Raw genomic sequence first — 23115 nt, 5'->3', positions numbered from 1 at the left:
TCGCTATATCGCGCTTCGCGGCTTCACTCCATCGCGGATTTTATATGTAAGCATATTTAAATATATATCGCGGATTTTTCGCTGCTTCGCGGGTTTCTGCGGACAATGGGTCTTTTAATTTCTGGTACATGCTTCCTCAGTTGGTTTGCCCAGCTGATTTCATACAAGGGATGCTATTGGCAGATGGCTGAGAAGAAACCCAACTTACTTTTCTCTTTCTTTTGCGGCTGACTTTCTCTGATCCTGATGTATGGGGATTGAGCAGGGGGGCTGTTCGCACACCTAGACGATACGGACGCTCGTCTAAAAATGCTGAAAGATTATCTTCACGTTGTGGTCTTTTGTGCAGCTGCTTCCTGAAACGACATGCTGCACGGAGCTTCGCATACTTAAAAGCTCGAAGGGCATGTATTGATTTTTGATTGAAAAACAAACTCTGTCTCACTTTGTCTGCTCCTGACGGAGGGGGTGTGAGCTGCCGCCTTCAACAGCTTTGTGCCGGCGGTGCTTCACATACTTAAAAGAAAAACAGCCCTATTGATCTGTTTGCTTTTCTCTCTATCTATGTGACATTCTGTGCTCCTGACAAGCACTCCTTTGAAGAGGAAGATATGTTTGCATTCTTTTAATTGTGAGACGGAACTGTCATCTCTGTCTTGTCATGGAGCACAGTTTAAACTTTTGAAAAAGAGACAAATGTTTGTTTGCAGTGTTTGAATAACGTTCCTGTCTCTCTACAACCTCCTGTGTTTCTGCGCAAATCTGTGACCCAAGCATGACAATATAAAAATAACCATATAAACATATGGTTTCTACTTCGCGGATTTTCTTATTTCGCGGGTGGCTCTGGAACGCAACCCCCGCGATGGAGGAGGGATTACTGTAATGATATTTATAATCTTTTGAACATACATGAAATAATGATCTTATAATGTTTGACAGTTATTATAAAAAGTGTTACCAACTTTCTTAAACTTACAGAAATATTTTGTAAATCCTATAAATGGCAGAGAAACTCCCTTAGTGGTCCTTTCAGAGGAAGGAAAACCTCTGCAATAGAACAACACAGTCCATACACTACTAGCACTAACACACGAGTAGATCATACATTTGTTCCCATGCCACACTGGGCAGCCTAACAGGGAGTAAATGTCTTCAACTGCTCACCTGGCCTAGTAGGCAGCTAATCGTAGACAAAACAAGGCAATTAGACAAGCATACAAACAAAGGCAAAACAACAAGTTAGGAATCCCACTATAGCATCCACCTCTAAGTGTTATGAGATGAATATATGGTCAAATAACAAAGAGATGCATTTTAGTAGAGGAAACAACTGGTAAGATCCCTAAAAACTAAACACAGTACTAGAATACGAGCACGGAAATGGATGGTGGCTCTGAGGTCAGAAGGACAGTGCCTCCAGGAAGACTCTGGTCCTCCCAAGACTTTTGAAGAATTACTGGGAACCCGGTCAATCTCAAAAACCTAACCTAATTAAAGAAATACTAGTAAACCCAAAGGGTTTTTTTTTCTTTTCTTCAACATATTCATTCAAGACTTAATACACTTGTAAGAACATTCACAAAGTTCTTCCATTACATTGAAACACCACTCTTCTGTGGCTGATTTGAGATCATTCATATTGGGGAACAGGCAGTAGTCAAACAAGGCCAGAGGCCTCATGTACAAACGGTGCGTACGCACAAAAATGTTGCATACGAACGTTTCCATGCTCAAATCACGATGTATAAAACCTAAACTTGGCATAAATCCACACACATTTTCACAGTAGCTCCAACTTGCCATACGCAAGTTCTCCGCTCGGTTTTACACACTGGCGGCACCCTGCAAAGTAGTGCTACTATTCCTTTGTGATCACCCTTTCTTTTTTAGATCCACATCCCTGACGCGGCTTTATCATATACACTGAAACTAACTGTATATTGTTTATTAGCTTAAGGCATCTGATTGTAATTACCCTGTAACAATATAATGGTCCAGGGAATAGCCAAAGTATTCCAAATACCATAGCTGCTTTAGCGTTGTTACTCTCACTGCACCCTCTTTTTCTTCTTTCAGCTGCTCCCATTAGGGGTTGCCACAGCGGATCATCTTTTTCCATATTTCTCTCACTGCACCACTCGGAGTATTTATATCACTATGTCTGAGTGGGGAATCACAGATCTACAGCAGCTGACCGGAAAGAGAATTATCGGTATACAGCATCAAGCACACACTGCCTCAGCCATGCTGTCTATTGAACTGCTCTCACATGGCAAACGCTTCAAAACCTTTCCTGTACGGACCTCGCGGTTCAGAAACAGTTTAATCCCAAGAACTATAAATGCACTCAATCAGTCCAAGTGCTCCTTGTAGAACTGTTTGTACAATTACCTCACTGTAAACTTGCACTAGAGTTATAATATTGCACAACCTGAGCCACTTTATAAAGTGCGTATTTACATAAGATGATATTTTTAAGATGAAATGCAGCAAAATATGTTTATTATAATATATATATAAAACTTTAACTTCTTTTAAATAATCTATATTGTTAATAGTTAAACATGTGAGGACACGGTGCTGCAACGCTAGCGCTCCATTCACGGATTGTTCCTGCCTCGCGCTGTATTCTTGCTGGTGCTTGTGCGACACTGGAAGGATAGATCTTCTTCTTCTTTCAGATGCTCCTGTTAGGGGTTGCCACAGCGGATCATCTTCTTCCATATCTTTCTGTCCTCTGCATCTTGTTCTGTTACACACATCACCTGCATGTCCTCTCTCACCACATCCATAAACCTTCGCTTAAGCCTTCCTCTTTTCCTCTTCCCTGGCAGCTCTATCCTTAGCATCCTTCTCCCAATATACCCAGCATCTCTCCTCTGCACATGTCCAAACCAATGCAATCTCGCCTCTCTGACTTTGTCTCCCAACCATCCAACTTGATCTGACCCTCTAATGTACTCATTTCTAATCCTATCCATCCTCGTCACACCCAGTGCAAATCTTAGCGTCTTTAACTCTGTTGTCTCCTGCTTTCTGGGCAGTGCCACTGTCTCCAACCCATATAACATAGTGTTGTGATGTAAGATTTTGCATATAAGTTGATAAATATTTTGTATGTCTTTATTTGTAATTTAGGCAAAGCAATGGAATTTAGTGTTACATTAGTGAGAAGCATTCATGTTTACCCCCCTTTTACGACTGAGTCTCTTTGAATTTTACGACAGAGTTTTGGGAAGTACTCGACACAAATGTTTCTCTGCTAGAGTCATTCAACCCCCACAAGAAAGCCAGGTTGTCTAACTGCTAATCTGTACTTTAACATTTGGTTTGGGTGCAGGTGTTAAGATGTTCTATTTCCTCATTGGTCTGAGGTATGGCTGTTTGGAATTGGCTTGTCTCAGAGGCCTTTAAGTACTACGATGTCCTATTGGCTCTAGGGGTTGGACAGAGAATCTATAAATCTGCTTGCTCAACCACATTCTCTCTCTCTTACCAAACTGATGAAGACCATCACACCATGAACTGAAGAAGACAACACAATGGAGAGCACAACTCGGCAGCCATATTGAGGCAGGCAATGCAGCCTGTTCTTAAGAAAGCTGAATGATGCTTTAACTAGAGACATTTTAAATAACTAACAAGTCTGTGTGCCGCCTGAAACTACACATAACCATTTAATCAGGTTATATGGTTGCCAATATTCAAATGTACTTTGCATATTGTTATTATTTATGAATATTATCAATAATATATTGTTTTAAGTTGTAACTTAACTCCTGCTTGTCTTTTACTACATCTAATTGCCTATAGATATAGAAGGGAAGGTGGGGAGGAGTTATATGGTACAATACCTTATAAACAGTGGTAAGTCTGTGAGATTAGAGGCATTCTGACAAAGGCTACATCTTAATAATACAATAGGTGAAAGCAGAGCAATATATATTACTCTACCAAGACAAAACACATAGCTGGTCTCACTACCGTCCTGTAAACCACCCCTTTCACTCTTGCTGATACCCGTCTTTCACAAATTACTCCTGACACTCTTCTCCACCCATTCCACCCTGCCTGCACTCTCTTTTTCACCTCTCTTCCACAATCCCCATTCCTCTGTAACTGGAAGGATAGATGGATAGAATAACTAAACACTTACTACGAAGATATTTCAATGTTCCTTAAAAGTTTTTGAAGAATCAGCGTTCTAAGCTTACAGATGGCTTAACGTCTATTACAGAGCTGATTGTGTGGCGATTGGGTATTTGAAGAAAGAAAAGTAAGGACAGGAATTGGGGGTTAGTATGTTTGAATGAGACAGTACTGCTACAATAAAGTATTTCTTCGAAGGTCACGCAAGGTGCAGCAAGCATCTTGCGTGAGACATGAACAATCACTGCGCCACTGTGTTCCCATGTGTAATAACATGCTTTAACTTCTATCATCATGAAAATGATATCACATATACATCTCAGTATTTTAATTATTCAGAGAGCTGTAATATTACGAATGTAATGGATTCTGTGTCGTGTCGGAAGACGACGAAAGACTGGAAGCACGTACTGAGTTACACACAGAGCACATAGAAGATCAAATACAAAACAAAGCATTTAACGTGCTATTTTAGTTACGATGGGATTTGAGAAACTAGTAAATTTAGTGATTTAAGATGAAGTTTATGGTGTTCTACTTTAATGACAAAATAAACTACGTGATTAAAGTGGAAATTTCGAGATTAAAGTTGATATTTCGTGCTTTTTTCCCCACTGTGTGCCTTTTTTTTTTCTCTGTACCCTAATAAGCTTTCATGTGACACTCAGACGGTGGGCTACGACTTGCTTTTTCACTGCGACTTTGATATCTAACAACTTTTTATTTCAGGCACTGTGCGACTTTGTGAACTTGAGCTTTCGAGTTTCTCTGACACGCTATGTCACTCGATCAACTTCCTTTTGTTGTTTATACCACTGTTTAAACCAACATATAGTACGTTTTTCCTTGCCTCCTCTTGGTATTTGCTGAAATTCTTCTATTTTCCCTTGTGCTTTTGCCATTGTCTTTTCACAGAAGGCTGAGCTTAAGGGCTATTTATATTGATTTGCATATTCAAAGAGGAGTAATTCTCGGAGAAGTTGGGACGAGACAGCAGGCGCATGCATGTGCATTACTTTTCACACTGACCGGGATTATGTAGCGGAAGAACGTGGAAGTTGGCGTTCGCATAGATTTATGCATCTGGATTTTTTTGTGCATACGAACATTTCCGCATTTGTGCTTACGCCATGTTATGTTGTGAGTTCTACGCACGGTGTTATACATGAGACCCCAGGTCTGGAGAATACAGTGGCTGTGAAATTTTGCCTTTGTGACCTACATGCCACATGAGCAAAGGCACGGTCATGAATAAGAAGGTGGGAAATGGTCGTCAATAGCTTTCCTTGCTGCTTTTCATTGACTGATTGCTGCAATTGAAAAAAGCAAATCGTCATAATATTGACTGGTTATGCAACCCTTTAACGCCTGAAATCAATGAACTACACTCTCACCATCATGTGATATTGTGCACCTAATCTTGCCAGCATTGGTACTGACTTTGGAATTCTTTGGTGTTTAAGAATTGCTATGCTTTCATTATTTCATTGTTCTTTAGAAACTAGTCCATACTAATGTACCAAAGTTGCACCCAAAACTACTCTCGACTCTAAATTTGTTAGATCAAGATCTTCTTTGAAATATTAGATGTGGTGATGCTTTGTATCAGCATTCAACATTCTAGGCAACCAATGTGCACAGACCTTGCTCATGAAGAAAAGGTTAAACTGATTTATAATCTAATCCCTGTACTATCTGCTATTTCATGAACAGCGAGGCTTCCAGAATTCACATTAATAATAATAATAACTTGGTGGCAAACAAGAAATGTACACCATAAACAACAAATTATATAAAATGTCCTATCTTAGCACAAAGTATGCAGAAGCTAACATTAGCACTGTAGAATGCCCCTGGATCAGTTCAAGTAATTATCCCTATAAGTGCAAATGCAATACTGAATTATCATCATATTGCAAAACAACAATCACCACCTAATACATACCTCTAGAACAGGGGTCCTCAATCACAGTCCTGGAGGGCCGCAGTGGCTGCAGGTTTTTGTTCTAACCCGGTTGCTTGATTAGAGAGCAATTTTTGCCAATAATGTAATTTCATGGCTCGTTAGTGCTTTAACTCTGCTATGTCAGGTCATTCTCATATCCTGGATTTTCTTCCTGTTTCAAAGGATATCATTCAAATGATCTGAAGGCTAAAATGGATGCGTGATTCTCAGTGGTTCACTTTTTTCTCTTCACTTTCCTTCCAAGTATTTAATTAAACTCAATAGTCCATGATAAATACACAGAGGTAAGTGGTAACAAGCTAAATGGAGAAATGCTGGTCTCTTTTGTCATTTGCATGTTATTGCTAATAAGGAGCAATTAAAAACCAAGACTACAGCTGTTTAAATCTAAAATAAGCAATAACGGTTCAAAATCTTAACGAACAAGACAACTAAAATGAACCAGAAGTGTGACTTGAGCAGCAAGTGCTTCTTATTACGCAATTGGGTTGGAGCAAAAACCTGCAGCCACTGCAGCCCTCGAGGACCGTGATTGAGGACCCCTGCTCTAGAACAAAGGGTAACCTACCTTCATGTACTTGCATTCTTAAACGTTCATTTCTCCCCTCAGTTACATTTGATTTGCTACTTCTCAGTGCATCTCCCCATTTTCAATTGATGTGCTTTGACTATAAGAGCCAACAAACACTGTTTGCACAGAAGTTTCTTTTTTTTTAATTCCGACTCTCAAAGGATTATACTGTGAAACCTGGCCTATGGTGACTCATTACCAGGAATTTGTTCAAATATCTGAACAAAAATAAATATTTATTGTCTTTCAGTCTAAAAGCTAATTAAAGTAAAAGGCAAGCCCTACAATATTTAACTGCCAAAGATAATCATCCTTAAGATGAGCAAGAAATTAAATCTAATTAAAATATTCTTATACCTTCACTTGAAATATTTTTATTATTTAGGAAAATGGGAGCATATACTTGGAAGAACAACTGGGAGTTCCCAAAATCTTGTAGAATATCTTCATGAGTCACTACAATGCTTGATTTTTTTTAAAATAAATATATACAGCATCTCTAAAGCACTGTCACTTTTGATTAAACAGTATTATTTTTGTGTTATTAATACAAGCTAAACAGGAGATACCCTCTCCAAATGAGAATACACAGGGGTAGACAACTCCGACCCTATAGAGCTACAGGGGCTACAGTTTTTTGTTCCAATCCAGTTGCTTACTTAGAAGCCAATCCTCATCAATAACAGATCTTATTTAATTTTATGGCTTATTAGTGTTTAAACTCTACTATGTCAGTTCATTCTTAAATCACAGATTTTTTTTTTTCCTTTCTAATGATACATGTATCATCCAAGTGATCTGAGGGCAAAAACAATTGAGTAATTTTCAGTTCTTCGCTTTCTCTTTAGTGTCTTTTTGTGCACTTAATTAAACCAAATAGTGACTGATGAATACATATGGGTGGAAATGGAGACAAGGTAGATGTAGAATTGCTGGTTACTTTGTCATTTGCATCTTATTGCTACTAACAAGCAGTTAATACAAAGAGTAGTGTTTTAAGATGAAAATAAGCAATTAAGTGTTCAAAATCTTAACAAGCGAGACAACTAAAATGTATCAGAAAAATGTCACTTGAACAGTAAGTGCTTCATCAGCAATTCGTTTTTAAAGATGGATTATTGGCACTGTCTTTTCTTAGGTAATAGTCTATGTTTCCTACTTCCAACGTCTGGCTTGAGCGGACTTACAATATGAACAACAGCCTACATAAGGAATGCTACAAAGCCAACTGGATACACTGTAGGGTATAATATCGAGAATTATTCAAAAGTAAAACATGTTTTTGTAGCCAATTAGCAGAATATTGCTTTAGAGGTAAAATGTTTCAGAAATGCAAATAACCTGTGACAAGAAAATAATAAAATTGAGCATCTATATATTCTTTCCTATCAATGTACACATCTTCAGCGTTCTTGAACCCAGTTTACATGAAAACCATCCACGGGTAAAAGCTACTTGTCAAACTGATAAGGAAAGAAGTCAGCAGGGAGGGTGGAATGCTCACAAAACTAAAAGCATAGCAAAAATGATATGGATATTAACATTTTCAATAGGTTTGCAATATTAAGAAGTAAATTACTACACAGGAACAAGCTCATCCTCAAAGTAGGCATATTCTGCAAGTTTTAAGTCTAATATTTCACATTTCATTTGGTGCCTACAACTGTCAACTGCTGGAGAATCTTTATGTTTAATTTACAAACATCTCTTTATTTATTAATGCTGGTTCCTGTGACAAATGTATTTATGGCAGGAACTTGACTTCAAAACTATCTAATTAATCATCTAATGTAAGTAAGTCAAACATTTTATAAAAATTACTGTATTCAGACATGTATTCACAAGGAAATATCAAAATCTGAAAACTACCCACACAACACTTGACAACAGACAAAACCTACAAATGTTCTTAGCCTTACCTCTTCCAGGTAGACAATGACAAATGGGAATCCTGAAGTAGAGAAAATTGATTTTAAATCAGCAACTATTTTAGTTCTTTCTTCTAGGGTTTTTCCACATGCAGCACCCTCTATATAGAAAAAAAAATAATGAATGCTTGGGAATTGGGCCGCATATATCTCAGCTGAAATATGGCTTCTTGAGCAATGTCTAAGCAATGAAAGAAGGGGTAAGCAGCACCCAGCACCACAGAGCTCTTTAAAGCAAGGACAATTCACTACTCCAAAACAAACAGCAGTAGAACTACATGTACACATAGACATTCTCTGGCAGCAAGTTAAATTATAAGCCACAATAAACAAATACACAGATGACAAAACAAACGTCTTCATAAAGATGCAGAACTGACAATCATAAATATAATAATTAAGGATGTATTTAAAAGACATTAAAATGAGGAAGTAATTACCTTCTATATGGACTATCCCTGGAACAAAGCGAAGCTTTTTTGAAGCTTTATGACTCAGGCCCTAAAAAGCAAAACACAGTTTATGACCATAACAAACTTATAAAAATAAAGTTAAATTAAATTCACAATTTAACAGATCTGTTTATATGTGTTTCATTTAGATTTTTTAAAAATCTACCTCTTGAACTTGAAACAGAAGCGAGCTGGATGAAGGACCACCAGAAACAGCAAGCAGTACCTATTGAGTACAAGGGAAAAATTTTTTTTTCGTCATACTGAATATTTACCTTTAATGTTCTGAGTACAAAACATTTTCTTCAACATGAACATTTTTATTACCCATAAAATAATAATCATAAATCTTAATTAATGAAATATGCACCAAAGAATAAGCAGTACATTCATTTGTTTACTTTCTTGAATTCACTTAATTCCAGGGTCATGCCAACCCTGAACAGAAGACTGAAATCAACCCTGGATTTGATGCCCGTCCACTGCAAGCACAGTCCTGAGCACAACCACGCTCAGCCACACTAGAACTGCCAACTAAGCTGAAAAGTCCCTTCTTGGTATGTTAGACGAAACTCTTAGAACAGAGAGAAAAGGAAAAAAAAATACCAAAGCAAAAAGAATTTGCAAACTCCAAACAGTAACCATGCCTTGATTTGAACCAAGTCTCAAGGAGCTTGAAAGTGTTGTGCTAACCAATGCACCTCGTGTCAACCTTCAAACTGTTACAAATTACATGAAACTTTTCTAATTTCAGAGAAGTTTGCAAAAACTTATAAACAAAGTAAATAATGGTTGTCATTTTGTTTAAAGTTAAATTTAAAGGTTTCTTTAAATTAAATCAAATGGTTTTAAATATTACATATTCAGATAGTGGAATGTATTTAGAATGTCTTCACCATTAAATCATAGTGTATAAGAAGTAATATGTAACTAAGTGATTTTTCGTACACCATATTTGTAGGAAGTTTTTCACCAAGGGCTAATATTATTAGAGGGCAGCATGATGTAGTGGTTAAGGTTTTGGACCTAGGACTTCAGACCCTTAGCTTGCGGGTGAAAACCACCTACTGATGCTCTGTGACCATGAACAATTCACTTCACCCACCTATGCTCCAACTAGAAAGAAAAAAAAAACTAAAAATTTGTATCTCAAATGTTGTAAATTACCTTGGATAAAAGTATAAGTCAAAAAATAAGTAACTAAATTATTATTATTAGGTCAATGGAGCTGCTATAGGTTCAAAAAATTCTGAAAAAAATACCAGTCAACCCATGTTATCCAGGAGGTACCTTGTAAAATTATTTTGATGTAAGATCAATTCTTTCCAAGACATAGCTAACTTTGTGAGGGGAGAGGGGTGTCAAATTTGCCACGGCTTTTGTTGAGGGTCAAGTAAATCACAGGAAGAATATAGGAAAAATATAAGTGTATTCTTTTGAAACGAAACAGGTAATCATTAGGAATGTCAAATTTCAGTATATATTATTATCATTTTTACCTATTTATGATTATAATTTATGCCGTTCACTCAACTACAGTATTTTTTTTCATGTTTTTTATCAGTAGTACGTAGTTCCCCTTTATAGTCATAGATGTGAATGTGTATGCAAAGCAGTGTTTGGAGTGGATAAACATAAGTGCTGGCACCCTATATATTAACATGAAGAGCGATGAGCACAGACCAGTAACGGAGTATCACAACACGATCTCCATGGCTTCCCCGATAGAAATTAAACTGTCACTATCTAAAACTGACATTGGAGTATTCTGCATTTTAAGCACCACAATCAAAAAAGTGTGTGCTTGGGGGGTTTGGGGTTTGGTTTGAGGCGAATCTCCCTTGAAGTTTTGAGCACAGCACTCATGTATTTGGGGTTGAGCCAGGTTTTGGGTAGTTCCCACCCCCCCTTGTATTTTTCAGCACCATAATCGGGGCTAGAAGTCAATGCAGTGGAACAGATAACCAAGATGAGAGCAAGTACACAAGCGTGGCGGTAGTCATCAGCAAAAAACAGCACTTGCTAAGCGTTGAGCTTTGCATCTTCTTTGAGCTTCAGTGAACTTTTTCCATTTCACAACGTAATCACAATTCTTTGTTCACCCCCATTTTCAGTAGTCTATCCATCCTATTGGTTAGTGGTGCTCTTCATGTGGTCCAACTTTAACTTCTACTTTGTCCTCCATTTGCTTAAACCACACAGACCATGTAACTTAGCATAATTTTAACAAATACAAAAGTAAAAGATGTATCGACAAAGTTATTTTTCCTACATCATCACCAAATTTCAATGAAACCTGTCAAAGCATTTTTGAGATTTAGGGGTATTTAGCTTTTCTATGGGGGGAGGGGCTGAGTGTTTACCCCTTAAAAAGTGATATCAAAATGTCTTTTCTTAGCAGACATCTACTGACCTAGCTGTACCAAATATCAGCTTTTTAACTAAATGGGACACAGAGTGAGTGTGTGAACTTTGCATGCGCGCGCACACACACACACACACACACACACATATATATCCAATCAAAAGGCTTGACACACTCAAATATTTTCATGTTTTAGATATAAATTGATACCTTTTTTATCAAGATACCATTATACACTGACTTAAAAATATAGTCAAGGCATTACTAGTGTTCCTAATAGCTCTTAATGCTTGAAATGACTGAATTTAAATTTGTTATTCGTATTATGACTGCAAACCCCCATTTTCAGCCTAATGATACGGATGGATTCCTGTGGGTATTGTCTAATATATAATATTTTAGCAAATGTTCTGCATTTTCTATGACCAAAAACAAATTCGGGGGACTTTAGAATCATAGCTCTGTTTCTCATAACACAAATGCATTTTTGGCTTTTTGAGTATTACTTCTCTTCTTGACATAGGAGGTCTGTCTATTAAATAACTAGACTGACACAATAACTCCCTTTTATCTATATAACAATTCTAACGCTTGTCCCCATTCGCAGTTATGCACGGATGCAGTCTTGGCTTCCTCTGGTCGAAGGTGTGGAGCAGATCAGTTTCTGTCAGCTGTTTCAAGACCTCGGACGTTTTCTTTTTTGCTGCATCCATTGACTCAGAAGGTGTCTCTTTACACACCAATTTCAATTTAGGAGAAACACACGCGCGCACAAGACATGCAGTCTTCCCTGTAATCCTCAGTAAGCATTTCAAAAGATTCCATTGGTGTTTTGCTCAATTTTACTAGAAATTTCAAACAGACACATTGCTCCACTTTTAAACTTAGCAGGATCCCGGCGCACGAGGGGAAACAACTGCATGAAACAGTGACTGGCAACAATCAACAAAACGGCAGAGAGTGCTGTCGTTTGTCGTGCGGGTTTGGACAGTTTTAAACCTGATGGCAAGTGCTCAGAATTGGTTCTCACTGCTTTGTTTAAGAGATAGAAACACAGTCTCGTTATTTAATAGACAGACGTCCGCTAATGCTATACAGACAAGAATTGTATAACTATTGGGATACTGCTGTCAGAAGGAATTTTCTGACAAGCCTTTGTTTCATTTTAGACTGTTATAAAATATAACATATTATAAATATTGTTTAAGGATACACAAGTATTTTTATGGTTATAAATGAAGCTTAGAAAAAATGAGGAAAACATTTGCATATAGTAATAGAAATGCAATGAATTAAAAATTAAAACAGTAATATGTCAATATATAAATGCACTGGTGTGAACTACGGACTACAATATGAACTCTAAAATTCCTGATTATATGGACCTGAACGTATTTCTTCTTAAAATGTCAATGGAGATAGATGCATTCAGATATTGAGGCAAATGGTTTGTCTTGCTGAGCTTTGCTTACAAAAACTATTGCAGAAGTCATTAAGGTTTGTAGACTGGTGCTATTGAAAAATGCAAACTACCCGTATCATTTTACTTTCTATATAACTACTGTATATCATGACTAGTGAAGGGGTCTTTAACCATTTACAACAATTAGATAATAGCATCACAAGGAAAAATAACCCAAAATTACTTAATCACTGATGTATTACAATTCTGAAGCTAAAAAAACATCCTACCATACCTTTTCTCCTGGGAAAACAAGGCGATTCTTCCCCAGCATGGCACGGAATTTATGAACAAAATACTCCTTAAAGCAATTCCTGGACAGGAAACAATTTGTATCATTAGTGTCATTCCAACATACATAAACAAAGTGTCAGAAAATTCTTTAAGTACAGCTTGTGAAAAGCATGTTGTTTCAAAATATCATCTTTAAATGAATAATGCATAGAGCATGTGCCAATACATTAAGTAAAATTAATATCTGTAATAAAACTGGCTATTAGAGAAGAAGTGCAATATGTCCAGATTGAAAAAATTGGATTTATCAAGGCTGCATTCTGCTTTGTGACTACTATTACCAGGGTAGTTTGACTCCATACATTGATGAAATTAACTCATTGTAAGAAATAAATTAATAAAATAATGAAGAGACAGCTTAAACTATAGCACGCTCAGGAAAAAAATATCAGACTGAAGTTAGATATTTCATTCCAGACAAAATATTTTTTGTCTTCACATGGAATACTGTGGATATAATGCAATAAAATGTTACACAGAAGTGTAGCTAAAAGTAATGTCTCAGACACCTCAAAAATAGTAAGTTACTTGACCCAGTAAATGAGCAGGAATTGTGTGATTGTGTTGGAATTAACGCCCTTTTCTTGTTTAACCTTTTGTCATATTCATATGCAAATAACTGAACTCTAAATAACCGACAACAATCACTGCCCACAAAGTTGTAATGACTTTGCTGAACTTCTATCATAGAAATATACAGTTATAATTTAACTTCTAAATTTTAATATCAGATAAACAAAAAAACAGTAACTAGAAGGTGACCAAGAGTTGCTTTCTGGTTAAGTTTATGAGAGAAAAAAAATGCAAGCTACAAAAATAAACTTTACAGATGTACTCTATCATGGCCCTAAACTTAGCTAATTTACAAACAGCCACATATTCAACAAAAGCAGGTTTTATTTTGATAATTATTATAAAGGCACTGTCACTTGGCAAGCGATATTTGTGATGTTAGATCTCATCTATGCAAAACAGTCAGCAATATACAGTATTATCCTGAGCTATCTAGGGAAAAAAAAGCTGTAAATCCTTTTTTCTTTCCCATAAGAACTGTGTTTTATCATTAATTACTGATGTGATTCTTGGTCTGATTGAGTAAATATGCTTCTAAGCTGTTTATCCCATGGCTGGGTATTGTACCATTGAATCTGCCAGATGGCATGTGTTGGTAATAAATGATATTCTGTTTCAGCATTTGTGTTTAGAGTGCACAGAAAAACAATAATGCAATCTTAATATTTATGAGGAGAGTGATATCTATTGAAAAGTATTTTTTTGACTGTACATTTCTAGTCAGTGCCATATCACTTTAAACCTTTTGTTTATTTTAAATTTATGGAATTTAAGGGGGTAGAAACTTCAATTGGAAATATATTAAACAGGTTTTATACCTGAAAAAGTAAGAATTAGAGAGAATAATTGTATAGAATGTTTAAAGTTGTTGGAGATCTTTTCAACTTGCATGTACTGTATTATTTTCTTTCACAGAAAAAATGAAAATAAGATGTGGATTCTGTTAAAGGCACTGTTCCCTAATACTTGGTTGCACACCATTTGGCAATGATTGTACCCATCTATAAGCTTATTATATACCCTTCTGCTGGTATTTTCTCCCACTCTTCACTTGATATTTGTTCTACATCTTGAATGATTCCTTTTACAAATAGCTGATTTCTGCTCTTTCCAAGGGTTTGCAGTTGGACTGAGATCAGGACTCATTGTAGGCCAATTTAACACAGTTAATTTTATCCATTTCAATCATTCTTTCATGCATATTCTGCTCTGCAATGCCCTGGGAATCTTCTGCTTTCAGGTTTCTCTTATTATGTTCGAGATCTCCAGAACCAGAATGACAAAGTAAAGCAAATCCACAACATTATGGAACCTCAATGGTATTTACCTGAAAGTTGGGTGTACTTACAGGTGGCGCAGTGGTAGTGCTGTTGCTTTGCAGTAAGGAGACTGTGGAAGATTGTGGGTTTACTTCCCAGTTCCTCCCTGTGTGGACAGCACTTTGAGTACTGAGAAAAACGCTATATAAATGTAATAAATTATTATTATTACTTCTTTTCATTAGCTTCACATTGTAGCCTAAAAGCAAACTGCTGGTGAACACCGACACATAATTCTACATTTATCATGTCACAGAACATTTTTCGAGAAAGATTCTAATTTATCTAGGCAAATTTGGGTGAAGATCAGCTGCACCTTTTATATTTGTCTTAACAGCAAGGTCCACCTTGGCCTTCATTCAACAGCCATTCTCAGTTTAGTGTGCAACATTTGGTAAAAGTTAAAACCATCACTCCAGATCACCTTTAAGTTCTTTGGATGCTTTATATGGTACTTTTTCAACAGTTTGCACTAACCTCCGAAGACTTCTGTGATCAATTTTCTTATTCCCACCACATCTTGAGAAGTTTTTGACAGTTACAATGAGCAGCAAACATCTTAATAACATGGTGAACTGTTGAAGAAAGAATGCCAAGCTCCTTGGAGAGGACTTTGTTCCCTTTTGCATTTTTATGCTCGATGACCATATTTTTCTGTTGGTCTCAGACAACTCTCATCTTTGGCATTGTCAATAAGGAACAGGGAATGAAAGTTACCTTTTAGAAGCATTAAAGTCATCATTCATGCTTTAATTCATGTCATGCAAGTACTGACAATCTGTTACAGTCTAAGTTCACTGCAGTGAGAACCCTGCTTTTACAATCAAATTGATCTGAATTGGTCAAAAGGGAACCAGTAGATGTATCATGATATCTTTTCAGTTTTTAAATCATTTCCTCTTTTTAATTTTTACTGTTTGGTCTTGTGATGCTTTGTATTTATAGACCAAAGAAGTTTCACTGTCCATTTTTTTTTGCATGAGATACTGGACAATGTACACAATATATCTAAAATGCAAGAGTGAAAGTAAAATTGACCACAAATATCTATGGTCATGAATAAATTAAGACGAACCATGGACAACAAAGAAAATCCCTCAAAAGGCAAAAACACATATATGGCTATAAGAGTGTAGCAATGTTGGAAATGCATTATGAACTGAAATTAAAATGAGGAGTCTATATCAAATGAAATTTTTTTTCCACATGCACACTTTTCTGAATGTTTTACTTCTCTTATAAAATTAAGGTATTAGAGAAAACTGCTATTAAACAAATGAAAGACTGTAAAATCAACAAAAGAGATGTTCAGCTACTGAATTGAAATAGGTTTTTATTTTACACAAAGCTTCAACAATATATACCTCTAACAACAACTTTAATATTTTTGTCTCGATAAACTTATTATTTGAAAATGTTTTGCTTCTGAGTTGTGTTGAGTCATGGACCGTTACATAACAGTTCATATACCCAGTAAAAGGCTAGATTACATCATTATAACCTTAATAAACTGGATCTGCGCACTTAACTCTTACCATAATTATCTAACTTAATGCACCTGTAACTAAATCCAAATCCTTATTCAATGTTTCCAGATATTGTGTCAAAATTTATACTATATAGATTATGCTTTTCCAACTGAAATACTTCAATTTTATTGCAATTTGTAAACATTAACTAACTATTCTACAACAAAATACATTTAAATGAGTGCACACAACACATCATTGCCATTTATGGTCATAGCAGGGCCACAGGTTATGCCAGCAGCATTAAGTGCAAGGCTGGAAATAACCCTGGACAGGGTATCAGTCAATCCCAAACATACAATATACACTACAGTACAACAAATGTATTTTTCTTTTAATGCAGTAATAAATACTTCAAAACCGAATATATTTTAATCAATCCATTCTTCTTTCAAAAATTGTCAGACCTCTATACTCAGACTTCTGAAGCTACCCTCAGTAACAAGCACATCTGTGTAAAACTGCTCTGAAAGGGGTGCTAGTTTATCACGGTGCACAATCTGGCACACACCCCCCACACTTACTTTTAGACTGAATGAATACAACTAGGACCAATTGCAAGTCAAATGCTAGCAACTGGTTTACAAGAGGAGTGAAATAAATGCTCTGAAATCACTGCAGTTTTTTTGTGTGTGGGGTCTCCTAATTCACTGGTACACAGAAACCCCTGACATGATATAACGTTAAAGGTGTCTTGATACCCAGTTATGCAAGATGTCAAGCTTCGTGGGGTTCCTCCCTTTTTTGCCCTCTTGACCCAAAACACACATTTTGGGCCATTTTGGACCATATTTTGTGAAGGAAATTACACAGTTATACTATGGAGTAAATTAATTGGTGTCTTCAGCAGAAATGATCAAAACTTGTGTATGTCACATCAACCACCTCCAGGGGTTGACCTCCTCATGAGAAATGAGGGTTCAAAGTTCTTTTCATAAAACTTCAAAAAAAAAAAAAATAATAATAATAATATGGATCAGCAAAATATGCATATCTTGTTCTATTGTACTTCAAGGTTGCTGATCACAAATATAATATTTTTGATATTTGATTCTTTACTGGTAGTTCTAGCCACTCCCAGAAGGTTTAAAATGACAAATTCCACACAAACATATGGGCCTTTGTTTTAGACTACAGTATTTCAAGTGATTATGAACACTATTTTATTTTTGATCTTTTACTAGGGATCAAGTTCTCTATGGACCACTATCAAAGACTAAAAATGATATATTTCTGTTACAATTGAGAATATTTAAACTTTAAAAATTTAAACTGAAGCAGTCATTTTAATATTTCTAATATTTGATACAACTGTTCTAGTTTATTAGTTTATTATGCATTTCTACCTCATGACGTACATTTCTATTGAACACCCCGAATTCAGGAAGTTTACACTAAGTCAGACTTTGTATTTGTGAGGACTGTGAATTTCTGTTTTGGCATTAACAAAGAAAGAACACTTTAACATTGTATTAACTTACACTGCCTGACCAAAAAAAAAGTCGCCACCTGGATTTAACTAAGCAAATAGGTACGAGCCTCCTACTGGATAATTACTGCATGGGCGATTATCTTTCAGCTGGCAACAAGTTATTTAACCCCAACTGATGCAATGAGTTGCTTCTCATTTCTTAAACAACCATGACGAAAGACACATCTGGTGGTCGTGGAAAAGATGTTAAGTCTGTTTGAGAAGGGTCAAATCATTGGCATGCATCAAGCAGAGAAAACATCTAAGGAGATTGCAGAAACTACTAAAATTGGGTTAAGAACTGTCCAACGCATTATTAAAAACTGGAAGGATAGTGGGGACCCATCGTCTTCGAGGAAGAAATGTGGCCGGAAAAAAATCCTGAATGATCGTGATCGGCGATCACTTAAACGTTTGGTGAAATCAAATCGAAGATAAACAACAGTAAAACTCAGGTCTATGTTTAATAGTGAAAGTAAGAGCATTTCCACACGCACAATGCGAAGGGAACTCAAGGGATTGGGACTGAACAGCTGTGTAGCCGTAAGAAAACCACTAATCAGTGAGGCAAACCGGAAAAAAGGCTTCTATTTGCTAGGGAGCATAAAGATTGGACTCTGGAGCAATGGAAGAAGGTCATGTGGTCTGATGAGTCCAGATTTACCCTGTTCCAGAGTTGAGAATCTTTGGGATGTGATGGAGAAGGCTTTGCGCAGCGGTCAGACTCTACCATCATCAATGCAAGATCTTGGTGAAAAATGAATTCAACACTGCATGGAACTAAATCTTGTGACATTGCAGAAGCTTATCGAAATAATGCCACAGCGAATGTGTGCCATAATCAAAGCTAAAGGCCGTCCAATGAAATATTAGAGTGTGTGACCTTTTTTTTTGGCCAGGCAGTGTATTATTAACATTAACTTTATATACAGAAGTAAGTGACTTGAAAAACTACTAAGTGGCAAACATCCACAAATGACAGAGTACAATGAACTTCCTACTGAGCACTAACTTAAAACCAATTAACATAAACATCAAAACTACAAACATGTTTTTATCACATATGAACTTACAAAATTCAAAACAATGATTTTACAAAATTCAAACAACACAGAAATAGAAACATACGGTACCGACAAAAAGCATCTCCAACTCTAATAATCAGCAAGGCAGGACTTTCTTTACATTTCATGCACTTCGATGAAATCCTGAAAAATAAACATAAATCTGTCAAGAAATATCCGTAATTTTAGGCCAAGAAGATCATGTTATAAAAGGCTGTATTACTATCAAATCAAAGAGGAACCTAATATCCAATATCTAACGTCCTGCTTTTTTTGTAACGTGTTGCCATTAATAAATAGGGAATGAGCCTATATTTAGGGGGAAAAAATTAACTTGCCATTTAATGTTGTTTTACTGTCTTCAATTGAATACTGGTCATGGAGGATTTAAAAACTTGTTTTACGCGTTTCACTTACCAGCCGACTTTTTTGGAATTAAGTTTGCAAATCATATATCGTTAGTATTTAATAATTTACATGTACAAGCAGATTAATATATTTTAATAGTTTTAGATATCAGAACAAATAAACACAACAGACACTTAGCCGGCATTTAACAAATAACAGTCTCAAACGGACAATAAATGTGAATTTGAACAGGTGTCCGAAAAAAACTAAAGCATTGGTTCACATTACTGTAAATGTTTGAGTTTTTTTTTACCTTTTAACACTGTCTCTTCCCATGCTGTCTTCATTACTCCCCTCATCCAAGTCACACATGGCGAAAAATAAATTTAACAGACAAAAAATGCATGCAAAGTAACTACACTATTTAAAATTGACCAGATATTCAAAACCAGCAAACCGTCACTTCAGGTGCTACAGCAGCTTGTAGGCTGCGAGTTGCTCTATCGCAAAACGTGTTTTGTCAGCTTTCAACTCTTTCGCGCTTCCCAATGACGTACTACACAAATGCCCAGCGTCCTTATTCTTTGGGGACAATAACCACAACAGTCTTGCCGAAGCTAAACGTTCTGCAGCTTTTGCCGTTAGAAATGTCACCTGTATTTTAGATTAGATGTGGCATCATACACTCATTTACTGGATCTTTTGGCTTTTAACTTAACAAGAAGTAACTCCACTCCTTAGAACGCCTCAGTCACGGTGCTATGTTATGGATTGGAAACGCTTTCTCGAGCCTTTGACCGTGACGTTCTATTTTTAGTGTTTTCTGGGTACTGTAGTGTTTCACTCTGTTGGGTTTAATTGTAATAGTTATGAAGAATACTACACTTCCCTACTATCTGGCTCCGTAAAGGAATGTGTACTTCCGCCCTTCAATGTTGGCGCTACCTCTGTCGGTCGCTGCGCTGATGTCGTGTCTAATGTTTATTCTCATCCGCCCCTCCCCCCTCACTATCTATCCTGCTCACACACTTTGACACATACATCGAGCGGGGGAGAGGGAGACGCGGTTGGTATTCTGTTTTGATCGTCTCTGTGTTGTTCCGCTTTCATGATGGCGATGTTCCGCAGTTTTGTATCGGGTGTCCAACAGAAACAACAGCAAACGAACGGGGCAACAACGGGAGACAGTCTGGAAAGCCAATTTTCCTGCCCCATCTGCCTGGAGGTCTACCACAAACCCGTCAGCATCGGAAACTGCGGACACACGTGAGTGAGAAACAAACAACTCGAATAAATACGTAAGATAATGTTAATCGTCGTTCTAACTATGGAAGAAAAGAAGACCCGTTTGCGTGCAAATGGAGTGTTCGTTTGGGAAAAATAACGGGCAGAAAGGTGCAGCGTGGATATGTGGCAGCTGGTGTGACAAAGAGGATGCAAACTTAACGCAAGCCGCTGGACTGACGCTGGCCGTACGGATGTGGTGCGCACATATCTTATGGGACCGTTTTACAGCCCGTTTAATTGCAGTTGTGTTGAGTGCGCTTGTCTGTCACCTGTAGTTTCAGCAAGGGAAGATCGGATTGTGTTCAAGTTGGGGTGTTGTTTGTTGTTCTTGAGGAACCTGCCCATTGGTATACAATTAATACCCCACGGAGTTTCACAATAATGCTAGATACGAGAGGGAGGAGGGTCTTTTAGGCGAAAAATCCTTTTTTCTAAAAGACGTTTTTTAGGATTAGTGTGCAGTTATTTTGAAATCGGTTAGAAGCAGTATATTCGTGTAATTCTACAGAACACAAAGGACTGGGGGGAGAAACAGAGTGTTGCTCTTAAGATCTCGTTCGAATGTATCCTAGGCACGCACACGCCGCAGGGAATCCCTGCTCAGCTCAGTTGCATTGTACCGATTTGTATCAGTGTTTATTGGACGGTGTGTCGTCGTAGATCAGACTGGAAAGTATCTATGTACCTGGACAACCCTGCAATAGAGGTCCGATTTTTTTTTTATTAAGGATAAACAGGGGACAGCTATACATAATGTGTGTTATTTTTTCGGAGAAGTTAAAAAAAAACTTATCAATAGGTGATCATGTACAGCAAGGCAAAGATGAGCCCATTTGTTGGCAATGGTAGAAGTGCGGACGATCACGAGCTGCTTGTCATCGTTCGACACCAGGAGGAGGGGTTGTTGTGCTTGCTAAGGTCTCATGGGGGGGAGAGAAAGAAGGCTTATTTTATGTAAAATCAACTTTTTTAATTAGTCGGGTCTAACGCGGTAAGGGGGTTTGAATTAGTAAGTGTCTGAAGAATACCAGTTGTTACCAAGCCAGCCGTATGATCCGCTGCACGAAGGAAAGCTAATCTATCTGGCTGGACTGTGCAAAATTCAGAAACAAACAAAAAAAACGGATGTCATGTACAAGGAACTGTTAGTTTGCGTTTAATATTTTTTTCATGTCGCACCTTAATGAAATATTTAGTTTTAAACAACATTGGGATACCTGTTATTTGTACAGTTATTAGGTTTACAGTTATTTTAGTGTATTGAAGGTCAGCAGTTCCGTCTTTGCACGCGAGTTAATAGACAAGCGAAAATTTCGTTGTACCACGATTGCATATGTAAAGCAAATACACGATGAAAAGCTCAAAATTCTTTGCATAACCAACAAGCTGTTATGTACAGCTTAAGTTTAACTAGACTCTTAAAGTGCATCTCTAAGAAAAAAAATTATAATTTTCATTTTATTAAATCAAAATATTCTGGATTTTCTATTGAGGAAGTTTTAAAGGCAAGGCATGTACGAAGTTGTTTTTAACTATTTCCTGAGTGGTTTTTAATTGATTTTTTAAATTGTATCTGTGTACAAACAAACTGTTCTGCCCAGCCTAAGTTTAGTTATACTCTTACAATGTTTCTATAAAGAAATGTCTTATCTTTTCTATGCAAAACAAAATCATTTTTTTCTGGATTTTCTATAAAATAAGCTTTAAGGGCATTTACAAAGTTGTTTTAAATAATTCTCTCAAAGGTTTTTAATCAATCGTATTTTATCAGTATGTCAGTGTAAATTAGAGATCTACATTAGTAGCTGGAGCAGCACAAGACCTGATTTGAAACCTGCCCTGGCACTGTCAGTGTTGGGTTCACACAATAACCTTGTGTCCACGTGAGCCTTTCTCCCTGTCTCAAAGATGGCAGGTGTTGATTCATTGCTTACTCAAAGTTGCACATTTATCAGTGAGAGTGAGGATTGTTTCTAGCCTTCCACACGTTGCTGCTGGAATAAACAACTCTTCTTTGCAGCCATGAATTGCCTCAGAATTTTCAGAGAATTGGTAAAGCTGATCTAGGAATATGCCCTGTAATTGTTGGCATACATATAAAGATACATCTCTAGGCAAATGTAACCTGACTTATGTTATTTTTATAACTGTTTTAGAGTGCCGCATTATTAATCAAGAATGTTTTTTATTTTTCTTGTGTGTTTATTGGAAGTGTCCATTTTGTGAAATTTTAACAGCATTGCCATTTTTGTAAAACTACTTACAGTTAAGCTTACCCTGCTGCTGCAGTATTTTCTTTCTTCTTTTTGGTTTTGGGTGGCATCGTATTTCTTA

The 23115-nt window shown here is 36.8% G+C and overlaps 2 protein-coding genes across 2 annotated transcripts in view; one reads left to right on the top strand and one right to left on the bottom strand.

Moving 5' to 3' along the window:
- ctu2 (cytosolic thiouridylase subunit 2 homolog (S. pombe)) overlaps nt 1–20253 on the bottom strand; it is a 46109-nt gene extending 25856 nt beyond the window's left edge. Inside the window, exons 1-6 of the mRNA XM_028809741.2 lie at nt 19808–20253; nt 19216–19290; nt 13132–13210; nt 9236–9295; nt 9058–9118; nt 8609–8718 (exon numbers count right to left, since the gene is read on the bottom strand). Coding sequence (XP_028665574.2) covers nt 8609–8718; nt 9058–9118; nt 9236–9295; nt 13132–13210; nt 19216–19290; nt 19808–19866 — 444 coding nt within the window. The 5' untranslated portion in view covers nt 19867–20253. The remainder of the gene's footprint in view (nt 1–8608; nt 8719–9057; nt 9119–9235; nt 9296–13131; nt 13211–19215; nt 19291–19807) is intronic.
- A 114-nt stretch (nt 20254–20367) lies between these two features.
- The window catches only part of LOC114657820 (E3 ubiquitin-protein ligase RNF166), a 77939-nt gene continuing 75191 nt past the window's right edge, over nt 20368–23115 (top strand). Inside the window, exon 1 of the mRNA XM_028809743.2 lies at nt 20368–20760. Coding sequence (XP_028665576.1) covers nt 20603–20760 — 158 coding nt within the window. The 5' untranslated portion in view covers nt 20368–20602. The remainder of the gene's footprint in view (nt 20761–23115) is intronic.

The sequence above is a fragment of the Erpetoichthys calabaricus genome, chromosome 9 (genome assembly GCF_900747795.2).
Source record: "Erpetoichthys calabaricus chromosome 9, fErpCal1.3, whole genome shotgun sequence".
NCBI lineage: Eukaryota > Metazoa > Chordata > Cladistia > Polypteriformes > Polypteridae > Erpetoichthys > Erpetoichthys calabaricus.
This window is presented reverse-complemented; position numbering and strand designations above follow the sequence as displayed.